The sequence below is a fragment of the Lissotriton vulgaris genome, chromosome 1_1 (genome assembly GCF_964263255.1).
Source record: "Lissotriton vulgaris chromosome 1_1, aLisVul1.2, whole genome shotgun sequence".
NCBI classification, from domain to species: domain Eukaryota; kingdom Metazoa; phylum Chordata; class Amphibia; order Caudata; family Salamandridae; genus Lissotriton; species Lissotriton vulgaris.
In genome coordinates this window covers 1,775,995,533-1,776,009,110 of record NC_141685.1, presented here as the reverse complement: position 1 = coordinate 1,776,009,110, position 13,578 = coordinate 1,775,995,533, and the positions used below count along the sequence as shown (strand labels likewise).

The window sequence follows — 13,578 nt, the reverse complement described above, 5'->3', positions numbered from 1 at the left end:
TGGCGGGCAAGTCCGACAGCGACAAGCGGTCAATCAATAACACGACTCATGGTGGCATTACTCAAACCACCATTATGGACCGATTTGCGCGCAACAAGGGTTCACCCAGTGGAACTGGCAAAACTTCTGAGGACCTTGGTGGTGGCCCCCCCGAAACGGAGGAGCTGACCCTTCGAGATGTGATGGGCGCTATTGCGAGTATGAAGTAATCTATGGGCCAGCAATATGAAACTTTGGCCGCCAAGATTGACACTGTGGCTGTTAGCTTGATTAGGGCGGACTTTGCCAAGACTAACGAGAGAGTCAAGTCGCTGGATATCAAAGCTGCCAGTCTCACCACCGACGTTTCTGATCTCCAGACCGAAGTCCGGACCCTTCGAACCTAGAGTGAACAATTTGCCCGCCGGCTTGAGGATTTTGAAAGTCGCGCTAGGCACAATAATATTCGCATCGTCGGAGTTCCGGAGTCCTCAGCCGATAAATCGACGGACCTCCTCGTAGAAGACCTGATCCTAAACCATCTTGCCCCTAAAGGCCTCAGCAACTTTTTTGCGGTGGAGCGTGCCCATAGAGTTCCGTTCGGAAGACGCAAACAGGGGGCTACGCCACGTCCCATCATTGCGAGGATCTTCAATTTCAGCGACAGGGACGCCATTTTTCAGGCCTCGAGGACTAACGGCCCCACCAAATTTGAGAATGCGTCTATCAGCTTCTACCCCGACTTCACTCAATCGGTGCAGAAACAGAGACTGGGATTTACCGGGGTGAAGCGTAGACTGAGAGACCTGGGCTCTTCCCCGCCCGATTGCGTATCGAACATAATGAGCGTGTGCTATTTTTTGATATGCCAGAGGTGGTCAGTGACTGGTTGGACACATTATCGACGCAACGGGACAATGCGGAGCACTCAAAAGGCGCAGAGGGAGGCCAACGGGACCAGGAGGAGTAAGGACACCGGCGTGTGTAACCACCGTACTGTGTTGCGGTGGATCGTTATCTTTTTGGGTCAATGACACTTTCACGAGACAAACCCTGGGGCGGCGGGGAGTTTGGGACTTTTCCTCCTCCTGGGGTGTTTCCTTTTCTTCCTGTAGATTCGTTTTCTTGGGTAGTGCGACAGGCACACTGCAACTTGAGGTGGTTTTTTGTATTATCACAGGGGTGCAGGGTGGGGGGGATGTGTGTATGGGGCATTTTGGGGGAGGGGGGGTTCTTTCCGTTTGAATTGTTTCAGAGGCTACGTATTGCTGTATAGTGTGATCTGTGTTTCCTTCACGGGGTTTGGGGGACCCTGCTACTGCTTATGGGATGGGGGGGTAGGGGGTTGAGAGTCTTGAGTTGGAATGTCAACGGCTTGGGGGACAAGATAAAACGCGGGATTGTACTTCAATATTTAAAACGCCATTCCCCCGATATTGTATTATTGCAAGAAACGCACTTGGTGGGGAACACGTTCCACGCTATGAACCAGAGGGGCTACAGGTTGGTTGCACACTCGGGGTTCACCTCGGGATCCAGAGGGACCGGTGTTATGGTCCGAAGTTACCTACCCTTGGAGATTGATGATACGGTACTGGATGATAGGGGACGGTATGCGGCCATTGTTGGTAGGTGGGAGGGAAAGGCGATCTCCATCCTTTCAATATACGTTCCCCCGGGTTTACAGACTCCCACGTTTGTCGACCTGGGGAAACTGGTGTTGGGGCTTCCTGAGGGGATCTTGGTGGTTGGAGGAGACTTCAACTCTGTTGTTAGCGGCTTGGAGGATCGTCATCCTCCCAGAGCTCTCACACAGTCGCAGTCCTGCCTGGGTGGCTTCTTGGAAACGTTTGGTATGGTTGATTGTTGGCGGATGCTTCACCCCGGGCAGGCTCAATACACCTTCCATTCTGGGGCACATGGGAGCTTGGCTAGACTTGATTACATCCTCATGCCTGCAGCCCAAGCAACATCGGTAAGAGAGGTCCGACATTTGCCCAGAGGCATCTCGGACAACTCCCCGCTATGGATACTCCTAGATCACCATCTGGGCACCGGGGGCCGGGTCGCCCCGATCAATACCTGGCATCTGCGTCTGCCGGAGACCTGGGCTGGGGTGGCTAAGGCTATTGATCATTGCTTTGCCGAAAATGTTGGATCGGTGTCTTAGTCTGTGTCCCTGTGGGAAGCCTTTAAAACTGTTATACGGGGTCAGACGCTATCGCTGATTGCCGGTTCTAAGAAACGCCACAATGAAGAGGTTGAGCAGTTGGAGTCTGATATTGTTACTTTAGAGGCAGATCTTGAGTCTGGGGTCACGCAAGATAAGGTACATGTTTTGCAACTGAAACAGTCTGACTATAAAGCCTTGGTTACGAATGCCGCGAAAGCCATGAGTCGAGAGCAACAGGGCCGTTTGTATGATGTGGGCGACAAGGCGGGAAGTTGATAGCTTGGCTGGACAGGAAAGAGAGACTGAATCGAGTGGTGCCGGTTGTTGAACGAGTGGATGGTGTATGTGTGACGGATCCAGTGGAGATCGTGGAAGAGTTCGCTTGTCACTTCTGAGCGGTGTACGCGCCGGTGTCTGACCGGCCGGAGGAGGACTCGCATCTGTTGCTCAGGGATATCGCTTTGCCTAGCTTGTCCGAATCTGACAGAGAGCTTATGGAGGCGGACTTTTCCACCGATGAAGTGGAGCTCGCTATTCGCTCCATTCGCTCTGGAAAAGCTACAGGCCCGAACGGCATACCCATCGAGCTGTACAAGTTGTGTCCAAACAAAATGGCGCCGAACCTTCGCTCGATGTTCTTAGAGTCCAGGGAGAAGGGTTTACTCCCCCGAGATCAGAGATTAGCATCTATCGCAGTAATACATAAAGAAGGAAAACCCCGTGAGTTGTGTACTTCCTATAGACCCATTTCACTTCTTAATGCTGAACCCAAGATCCTGGCAAAATTGTTAGCGAATCGATTGATTAAAGTGATTGGGGACTTGGTGCACCCAGATCAGTCTGGCTTTATTCCGACCCGCAACACTGCGTTAAATTTACGTCGTCTCCACGGCGTCCTGGCGAGGGCGGAGACGTTACGTGAGCCGGCCATTTTGGTTTCTCTGGATGCCACCATGGCATTTGATACAGTGGAATGGCCGTACCTATGGCCGGCTTTGACGAAGTTCGGCTTCGGACCGGTATTCATATATGAAGAGCCCCTGGCCCAGGTGGTCGTTAATGGTAGAGTCTCAGCTTCTTTTGTCCTAGGGAGGGGTACCCGACAGGGGTGCCCTCTGTCCCCGCTGCTCTTCGCCTTGGCTTTGGAGCCCCTGGCCGCTTGGTTGTGGTGGGAGCCGTCACTCAGGGGTATCAGGTGGACCCCTGACTTTGAAGACCGCATCTCATTGTATGCGGATGACATTCTTCTTTATCTCACTTCCCCTCGGAAATCTCTGGGGGTGCTGTTTGACGTCCTTAGTTCCTTTGGTAGAAACTCTGGTCTAGTGATCAACTGGAGTAAGTCCTGTGTTTACCCGCTCACGGACGACACGCCACTCGTGCCGTGCAACTGCCCGATCCAAATTTCGCCTTCTGGGTTCAAGTATTTAGGTATGTATGTCTCGTGTGATCCTGCAATCGGGTATCAGCGCAACTTGCTCCCCCGCTTCTTCTTTTAAAGGCTGATGTGAAAGCCTGGTGTAGGCTGCCGCTGTCCCTGGTGGGCAGGGCTACTCTCTTCAAAATGATGTCCCTCCCTAGATTTTTATATGCACTTCAAAACACTCTTGACCTTGTGCCTACCAGCTACTTCCACGAGATCGAGAGCCTCCAAAGAAAGTTGCTGTGGACCGGACGTCCCCGGATTGCCTTGGCTAAGCTCACGCTGCCTTGGTACGATGGCGGTATAGCGTTGCCTGATATCAGGCGCTACTACTGGGCCTCTCAATTGAGCTCGGTTAATCATGCAATGTTTGGCCCAGTTTCTAACCCGGCTTTTGCTATGGATAAATGGCTGCTTCCGGGCGGGGATTACTACAGGGCACTTTACTCTAAACGGTCAGATACGACGTTAACTGGGCCCACCAAGGTAGCGGTGTGGATCTGGTATAACGCTAATGCGGCTATGGGCTGGTCAGACACTATCACTCGAGCGACTCCATTCTACGTCTCCGAGAGGTTAGGCAATTTGTGGACTACCAAGGGCTTTGAGAAATGGGACCTCATTGGTATCAGCAAGGTGGGGGACCTTTGGCGGAAAGATAGGATAAAGACTTTTAATGAGTTGCAACTTGAATATAAACTTGGCAATCGAGAATACTTTCGGTACCTGCAGGTCCGACATGCCATCTGCTCGGTCTTACCGACCGGCACTCTTATTCCGTAATCCTCAGCCCTGGAGGACAGAGTGCTCGACGCCCATGTGCCGGACAGTACGATCTCTCTTATATATAAGAAATTGATCAATGACCGGGCAGACCTTCTTTTACAGCTCCGTGAGGCCTGGACCAGCGATGGATTGGAACTTGACGATGAGGATTGGCAGGCAGCGATATCCTCCCCGAAGGAGGAAGCGATCCCGGCCCGTCTGCGACTGGTGCAATTGAAAATCCTACACAGAGTGTATGTGACGGGCCCTCGATTGTTACTAATGGGATACTCTTTGGATGGATTGTGTAAGCGTGGGTGTGGAATGGTGGGTTCTTTCCTACATATTTTGTGGGAATGTCCTGCAGTGGTGTCCTTTTGGAACCGTGTGCATGGCGTTATGGAAGAAGTGACTGGTGTTTCGATCTTGCCTGAGGCCCGAAGGTGTCTTCTGAATGTGTGGGAGCCCAACGACTACAACGTGGCTCAGACACAGTGGGCTGGTGCATGTTTCACGAAAAAAACAGTCGGTCGTTCGGGGCAGGCCCAAGAAGTGGGGGAGGGTATGGCATCAGTGGAACCAGTATCGTGGAGAGAGCTGTACTCCCCCCTTTGTGACTCCACCGGAGGTGTTGCACTCCCCTTAGCTAGAAGTTCCTTCTGGTCTTGATTTTTGTTCATATATTGCTTGCTTGCTCTCTTCACCCTTTCCCCCTCCCTCCTAGCTTTTCTTATAGCTTTTTAGCTTTAATTGTTGCCGGGTAATAGCCTTTGATGCGGTACTCCCTCTTCAGAAGGATCACTTGTATATAAGCTTTTTGTCTTGCCTCTACAGTTATTTATTTTTTCCTGTTTATTGGTTTGTTTGGTTTTCTAAAAAAACATAAAAGAAAAAGACCTTATTTCTCCTGCGATTAAATATATGGCTACAACATGTTTGTTTAATTGCCGCCGGGCCCCCGGGTTGTCGGCTGAAGTGCTGTGTAACTGACTCATCCGATATACTTATTGACAATGGTGACAGCCGACTCGGAGTAGCTGCATGCTTGCTACTGTATAACTATGTCAATAAAGGTTTTATTAAAAAAAAGATTTTACATCGACTGTAGTGGCTTTAGCGACCACAACCCTCTTACAGTGAGTATTGCAGTGTCAAAAGTGAATAGAGAAAAAATGAAGAGACCTCTAGACGTTAGGGAGACGGTTACAGACCAAGGCAGAAAACTAAAATGTGCTAAAATGGATAGTGGAAGTTTTTATAAGTCCCTAGTCTCCAAAGGGAAACAGCAATTGGAGGTATGCCTAAACCCGGAGATTAAAGGGCCACAGGTGGTGGAGGCATTTGAGGAGATGGGTAGGCTAGTAGATTGCCTAATGCATGTAAGAGGGAAAGGGAAGGAAGCCCATAACCAGAGATGGTTCGCTAGGGGATGCTCTTTGGCCCTGAGTAATCTTAGAGTTGCTCTCAAACAGAAACCCAGAGATGGTGTCAGGGTTACGCTCTGTAGAGCACACTATAAGCAAGAAGTTAGGCGCCATAAGTTAGCTCTTCAAACTGAAACGTGGGAAGATCTACGAGAGGCTGCGGAAAAACGCAATCTTACCAGGTTTTGGCAAATAATTAACAAACGCTGCTTTCAGGATGGGAATAGACCTTGCATTGCCACAAATGTACTCCCAGCTCAATGGGTCGAACATTTCAGTGCTCTATACAACAGAGGGACCATGCTGGAAGGTGAACAAGATGAACAGAGGGATATCGTAGCTGAGAGGATTGAATTTACCCTAAAAGAGATCGAGGGCGCATGAAGGGTCTTACACGCAATAAAGCCCCTGGTCCTGACTGGATCCCACTGGATCTTTTCCTAAGTAACATAGAATTATGGGGCCCGGTAGTCACAAGAGTTATAAATGAGGCCCTAGTATCTGGTTTACCCCGCTCATGGTCTACAGCGACAATAGTACCCATTTTTAAGAAGCGTAGCAGAGACAGCCCCCAATGCTACAGGCCCATCTCTCTAATTGATGTAACAGCTAAAGTAATGGGTAGGGCTATCCTGAACCGCCTAATGGAATGGGAAGAAGAAAATGGTATCCTCACAGAAGTTCAGTATGGCTTCCGGGCGGGGAGGTCCACGACAGACCAGTGTTTAAATTTATATTTACTGGTCACGAAATATACAGTTGCCAGACAGGAGAAAGTTTACTTAGCCTTCATGGACCTGGCAGCAGCTTTCGATTGTGTAAATCGATCGAAGCTGTGGGCAATATTGTCGGATCTGGGGGTTGATGCTGGCCTCATTTCTATTTTAAGGAACCTTCATCAGAATTCCTCCGCAACAGTGAGGTACAACCTGGAGGGTGACTAGACAGACTCTTTTAAATGTACGAGCGGGGTGAGGCAAGGGTGCATACTTGCACTCTTCCTATTTTCCATTTACATTAATGGGCTTGAACGTTTTTTATTGAACCTGAAAGCAGACACGCCCAGAATAGGAAGTAGATCTGTTCCAGTTCTGCTTTATACGGACGACGCGGTCCTGCCGGCCCGAACGCCAGTGGGACTGCAAAGTCTGATTGACGGGTTTGTGGAGTTTGTCTAGCCTGGACCTATCTGCCAATCTGACAAAATCATATATAATGGAGCTGGGCCCAAAACATAAAGGCAAATATTTTAACTATAGAATTGGTGCTACAAATCTGGCAAAAGTGCAGACTTTTTTATACCTGGGCATTTTATTCGATCGAAATTTGAATTTTAAACCATTGATTGAAGAACATGGCAGTAAGCTGGCAGTGAGCTCAGGAGCGGTTATGAATTTTGGGCGCAGACTGGCCGCTGGGCTCCCGAACAAATGCTGACCATGTACAACTCGATCACTGTTGCGAAGGTTATGTACGGGGCAGAGTTATGAGGAATGGCAAATGCAACCAGCTTACAGACCAAGGAAAATAAATACTTAATGAGGTTGCTTAAAGTACCCCAATCTGTACCATCATATATAGTACATGAGGAACTTGGTTGTAAGCACCTGGAGGGCAGGGCTGGCTAAAACTATGGGTCAATCAGGATGCTAATCTGTCGTGGTTGATTATCACAGATTGTTTGGGGAGTGAGAAAGGTATGTCTATCCCCTGGTTAAAATATGTGAAAGGGGCTTTGGAAAGCATTGGATTTGGAAATTTGTTTTCAAATCCACAGAGTATTACAAAACAAGATCAAGCAAGAGTAAATGAGAAGCTCTCCAAACTTACCACCAGGTCACGGGAAATGAGGTAAGCACACTGTACAGGCCTATATGACAGTGAAACCCTCTAGTGGGACGGAGCCCTATCTCTCCCTTGTATACAACCCCCACGACAGGTTTTTATTAATGCGTTTTAGACTCAACTTGCTACATCTTTTATCTGAACCTGCGGGATTCACTAATGCAGTTGAGTCAAAGGGTCCCTGTGGCTGCGATCATCGATCTCCACAGGACACCCTTCATTTTGTATTATGCCCATTTTATCAAGCACCTAGACGCTGTTTTTTAATAAATCTTTTAAAAAAAGCTAATTTTAGATCAGCAAGAGATGCCCTTGTTTTTTTTAAAAGAGTCAAGAGATCCCCTGGCATTATTCTATGTGATAAACGTTTTGAGGATTTCAGAAAGATTAAGGTCTACTAAATGAATTTGATTTTTTATACTGTTAATGGAGAAAATGTGGAGGTGGACGAATATTGTATATTTGATTAGTCTATTCCTTCTTTTTTAATGGAATGTTTTTACAGTATGAATAATGTACTTTTATAAGAATGCTCTGGAGCTCTCCTGTTTAGAGGACTAATCAGTGCTTAGGACTTTGATGATGATTCCCCTGAAATAGAGCTAGGATTACAGGTAATTAAGTTTTCGTTCCACAAGTGTACCTCTTCCATTCATTGACTGGTGGCAGTGTAACTTCATTGTGCCTTATCTGTCTTTTGTTTCAGTTGACTGACCACTTCAGAAACTTTTTGTCATGTGTCGAACATATCAGTATTATTATTTTTTTCTAATGAACAAATATTTTCATATTGTGTTTTATTCTGTTAGAATATTTTTTTACTATAATAAATGAGGGTTTTGTTCAACCTTTTGCCTAGATTATCTCCGTCAAAGCTATGGGCTGTGTATGGACTTCAATACGCCGAATGACTATAACAAATTGGTGCTTTCGCTGTTATCTGGACTCCCAAATGAAGTGGATTTTGCTATTAACGTATGCACTTTACTATCAAATGAAAGCAAACATGTAATGCAACTTGAAAAGGATCCTAAACTCATCACGTTATTACTGGCAAATGCTGGAGTGTTTGATGAAAGTAAGTCTCGTACATTTGGATTTTTTTTTTAAACTTGGATCTCCTTTATTTATTTATCTCAGCCCTAATACCGAATTTATGTATATAGAGCAGAGACCATTAGCAGTCTACTGCTAGTTCCAAAGATATATCAAGTTTTTAAGCAGCTACAGTGATGCCCCAGCATTTACTTTACAGTTTGCACATTGTCTTCAATGCATTTTTATTATCACAATCTACAAATACTATCTTGTTTGTTAATTGTTCATGGTCTTATGTTTCCCAGGCGTCCTTCTACAGTTATACCATGCCCTTCTCACCATTCTCAGATAGAAACCTAGTAGTTAGCTGTTCACATACATGTTCTTTTTACCAGATCCCTCATTCTTTTTTTCCAAAACCAGTTTTATTGATTTTTAAAAGGGAAAAAATAAAAGGTAACACAGCACTGGTATACATTTCCAAATGGTAAATTGATGGGATTTTATCACCATTTGGGCACAGATATAGAGATCAACCCAAACCCATCTGCTGTTTTAAAGGGAACACCTCTTCATTCCACTTGGCCCAGCCATTTTGCCCAAATTTTTGTGTTTGGCTGGACACCCACTGGCCTCAATGGGTTTTCCTGCGATGCGCACCAGTCTTCGCCTCTGCACCATTTTACTATACTTATTCCCTAAATTCCCAATCATGATCTGCGCTTCCATAGGGCTGAATTGGGGAAGTGATGTGCCTGTTGGTATATGTGGGTTAAGGGCGTGGCGTAGTAGCTAGTACTTGTAGAACTGTGAGGAATGAATGGTATAGCATGTCTTAGATCTTGGAATGATAGTAGGTGGTCCCCCACACACAGCTCGCCCAATTGCATGATGCCATTGAGGTCCCACTTCCTGAAACCCTCTGAGGCCCCAACCTCTTTAAGCCAGTCACCCTGCAATAGTGGTGTCTGGTGTCCACTTGCTATCCCAGTGGGTGTGGCGTAAGTCGGAGCGCCAGGCTAGCAGGACTAATCGGGTCACTGTCGGAATGGCCAAGGGCACTGGGCATCCGTATAGCATTTCCTAAATTTGTGGGAGTCCCATGTTCTCTAGCTCAATCCTGTAGGCTGGGTCGGATCAGCCGTCATTAAACCAATCCTGTAGGACGAGTAATCGAGTAGCTAAGTAGTATAGGTAGAGGTTAGTCATACCCATACCGCTGTCGAAGGGCGTTATCTGGCAATGAGCGAGGACAGTGGCCATACTGTCCAGTTCTTTGAACCAACTCCATAGAAGGTGAAACTGTGTATTTTGGACGATGTATTAAAACGGAGGTATTATCAGCATATTAAATAAGGCTATTCTCCCAAGGGGGTTGAGTGGCAGGGATTGCCGGTTTCTTAGGTTCTCCTTGGCTTTCTTGACTAACGGGGTGATGTTGAACGACTGTGCCAGATCTGGGAGCAACGCAATCCAGATCCTCAAGTATTTGAATGATTGCCGTCTTATGGGAATGGTTGACTGCCAATCAAAGTATTCTCTTGAGATGTGATGGGGCACTAGGGTCGATTTGGCGGGACTCAGGCGTAATCCCGATACCCGCTCAAAAGCGTAGAGAAGCTGGAGGCATCTGGGTCCAGACTGCCGTGGGTCTGCCGAGAAAAGCAAGATGTCAGCCTACAGGGTGATCTTATCTGTATGGGAACCACTCCATTGCCATCCCTGAACTTGCCCATCTGAGCGTATGAGACTCGCCAGTGGCTCCATTGCCGGGGTGAAGAGGAGAGGCGGAACGGGACATCCCTGTCTCTTCCCTCTGCTGACAGGAAACAAGTCTGAAAGCGCTCCGTTTATGAAGACTCACGTCCGGGGTTTGGAGTGGAGGACCTGGACGAGGCGGCGAAATGAGGGACCAGCCCTGCTGCAGTAAACACGCTATCTAGGTACTGCCAGTTGACTGTGTGGAAGGCTTTTTCAAAATCCACGAGCAGGAAAGCCAGATAAGGGGTGAGTGTGAGACTGTTCTCTAGGGCCAGGTGGAGGCGCCGCAGTCAGTGCCTTGTACCACTTGCCGGCATGAATCCGCATTGGTCCGGCTAGGCTAGTGTACAGAGGTATGGTCGCAGCCGTTGAGCCAATATTGTAGCGAAGATTTTAGCCTCTGTGTTAATGAGGTAGCTAGGACGGTAGTTCTATCAGAATGGTGATGGGGGTTGGGTTTTTGGATGACGACCACAGTTGCCACATCGGTATGCAGCGTAGTGTTTTTCTGGGAAGCCGTCGGGCCGGTGTTTTCCTAGCCGCGATCTGTTGCAATGTCATCAACGATCTCCACCTGGGTGATGGGGAGGTCCAAATTGGCCGCTTCGGCCGCACACAGCTGGGGAAGTTGAAAGCATCTATCCGAGCTCGGCGGCGATGGGTAGGTGACGAGACCTGTACGCAGTGACTGAGAGTCAAACCTTAAGGGCCCTGTCCTGCAGTACAGACCCGCTGAGCATTGATGTGGCCTGTAGTCCCTGATTACTAGGTATAGGACAAAGCTACAGAGGTAACTTTTAGCATTGCACAATTGCGGCATTAGGCACATGACATATTGCATGTTGTTTATAGTTTGTAGACCTTACTCTTATCCACTTTAGGTCCTGATGGATCGCGGGAACTTTTCCCATGCGAGAAACATGTTGACCAGTCCGTTGCAAATCTAATCTAGGGGCACTACACCTAACCTGTTGGTACCTAGACTATTGGATTCACGTTTTTAATTGCAGTAGGGGACCCCTTGAATAAAGTAGTTTCCGGTACCCTCTACTCCATTTTAATCACCACCTAGGCTACATTCCAAACTACCCACATACTCACACTTCACCAAAAGGCAGTTGGATTTAAAAGATCTCCGCCAAAGAGCCCCTCTCTGAGGTGAGCCCGTCGGGGATTGCACCGCCTCCCCGACGAGGAGCAACGCGGATGATGAAGCATGACACCCATATGGGTGTGTGAGGCAAATATTTCCAACAAAATGGATGCCCAAAGGTGTTACACTTTCACCTTCTGCCATGCCAATTACACACACTTTCTAATTTAAGGAACAGTCCAGCAACCCATTTTGCTGACCCGAAGTTGAAAGCTTCCCAGGTCAGTCAGTGCGGGAAGTGAGGCCTCAGTCATCTGGGCTGTGTAAAGCTGAGAGTAGAACCCAGCAAATCCTTGGGCTATTGCAGGAGATGTGCGGTGCGTGGCACTGGATGAGTCCTGAATCTCAGGACTGTTCGGTTCGCCAGAGGGTATGAGGCCAGTTGATGCAGTAGTTTCCAGTTTTTGTCGCCCAGCCATATACCTGGGCCACAGAGGACCTCCACAACAGCCTGAGCAGAGTCCAGCGAGATTTGCTTTATTTCGTCCTTCAGCAATGCAAGTTTCCTCTTGTGGGTTTCATCCGACACCCCGGTTGTGTCGCGCTCAAGACAAATTGGCTGGGCCTTGAGGATTGTAAGTCTGCTATCTTGGGCCAGCTGCTTAGCCTTGAGCCACGAATCGTAGCTTTGCCTGCTTCTCAGAGGGTGCTCAGAGAAGAGACTGGTCCTTGGTTGGTAAGGTAGTATTGCCACAGTTCCTCCCCTATCGGTGTTTTAAGGTGTCCTTGGAGGAACCAGGCATTGAGTCTCCACACGGGGTGCACCGTGTCCATTGTGTCTCCCAGTTGTAGGAGAAGCGGTGAATGGTCCGAGATTGCCAGGGGCAAGATGTCAGTCGGTTTGTCTCCAGCAGTCGGGGGCTGGCATAAAGATCATGTCGATGCGTGCATGCGTTTGGTGTGCCGCAGAGGTGTAAGTGTATTGGGTGCATCTGGCGTACCACGTTTTCCAGACATTGCACAGGCCCAAGGGATACCGCCCTGTCTGTCAGGCATCTCGCACGCAGCATCCTACCAGATTAGGGTGCACCTGAGGTGTCAAGACGTGGGTTCATAACTACATTGAAATCGCCTCCGATCATTGTCTCACTAACCCTTCCCAGAGTAGCGGCATGAATAGTAGGTGGCACGTATACAGACATGAGATTTAGGTTCCACACACCCCCACCATTCCCGAGAGGGCCACGAAGCAGTCTTGTGGATCCCTCTGGACGTGTACCCATGCAAAGGGGAGGTTGCGCCTTAAGAGAATTGCCACTCCACATGAGCCCCGCTCAAAGCCGGAATGCCAAGCTGTTGAATCCATAGCGTGTGACGATCTTGAGTACATCAGGAGCATGTCTGTGCGGGTGTCTCAGGGTCGCTGTGCTCTTGATTCTGTCAAGTAGGCCATTGACATTCCACAACATAATTCGTAGGAGATCTTCCCCATTTGACGTGTGTGTCATGGCCTATGTGTGGGGGTCCAGGGAGTGTGTGGCTCTGGTGCCTCGAGCTGGTGAACGAAATGTGTACTGTAAACATCTAACGGTGAACTAAAACTGAGGACAACTGTCCTAACCCCCTCTCTCCCTTCCCTCACCCTATTCTGTCAGAACTGAAGCATCTGTCGCCCCAATAGCTGCAAAACCAATATCCTAAACTGCTGCGCCTAGCGTGGAAGCTGCGTGGTGGACCCCTCCTTGAACCATGAACTGACCATTGCATCGGCAGAAAGTCTGATAAGTCAGTTTTGTGAGACCATTTATTTTGAGCCCTGGTCGGGCTTTTGTTGGCTGCTCGGGAAGACACTGTTAGCTTGTTGCCCCTTCAGATCGTTGTCCTCCGCGAAAGGTCTGGCAATGGATTCTACTTCCCTCCGCGAGTGACCGTCCCGGGGATTGGCACCGTTGCTGGGGGTGTGGGCTTATTGAAACAGGGTGGGATCCCTAGCTCCGGGCAGGTACAGTGGGTGATGCTGACGCTCCTCTGTGCCCTCCATCCCCTATTCATGGCGAGTGCATCTTCTCTGGGCTCC

General features: G+C 48.5%; 1 protein-coding gene across 2 annotated transcripts in view; it reads left to right on the top strand.

The window, feature by feature from the left end:
* Positions 1-13,578, top strand: part of ARID2 (AT-rich interaction domain 2) — a 1,159,914-nt gene that overhangs the window by 260,361 nt on the left and 885,975 nt on the right. For both annotated transcript variants that reach the window (XM_086919090.1, XM_086919091.1), the window contains exon 5: positions 8,469-8,687. In XM_086919090.1, the coding sequence (XP_086775216.1) occupies positions 8,469-8,687 (219 nt within the window). The remainder of the gene's footprint in view (positions 1-8,468; positions 8,688-13,578) is intronic.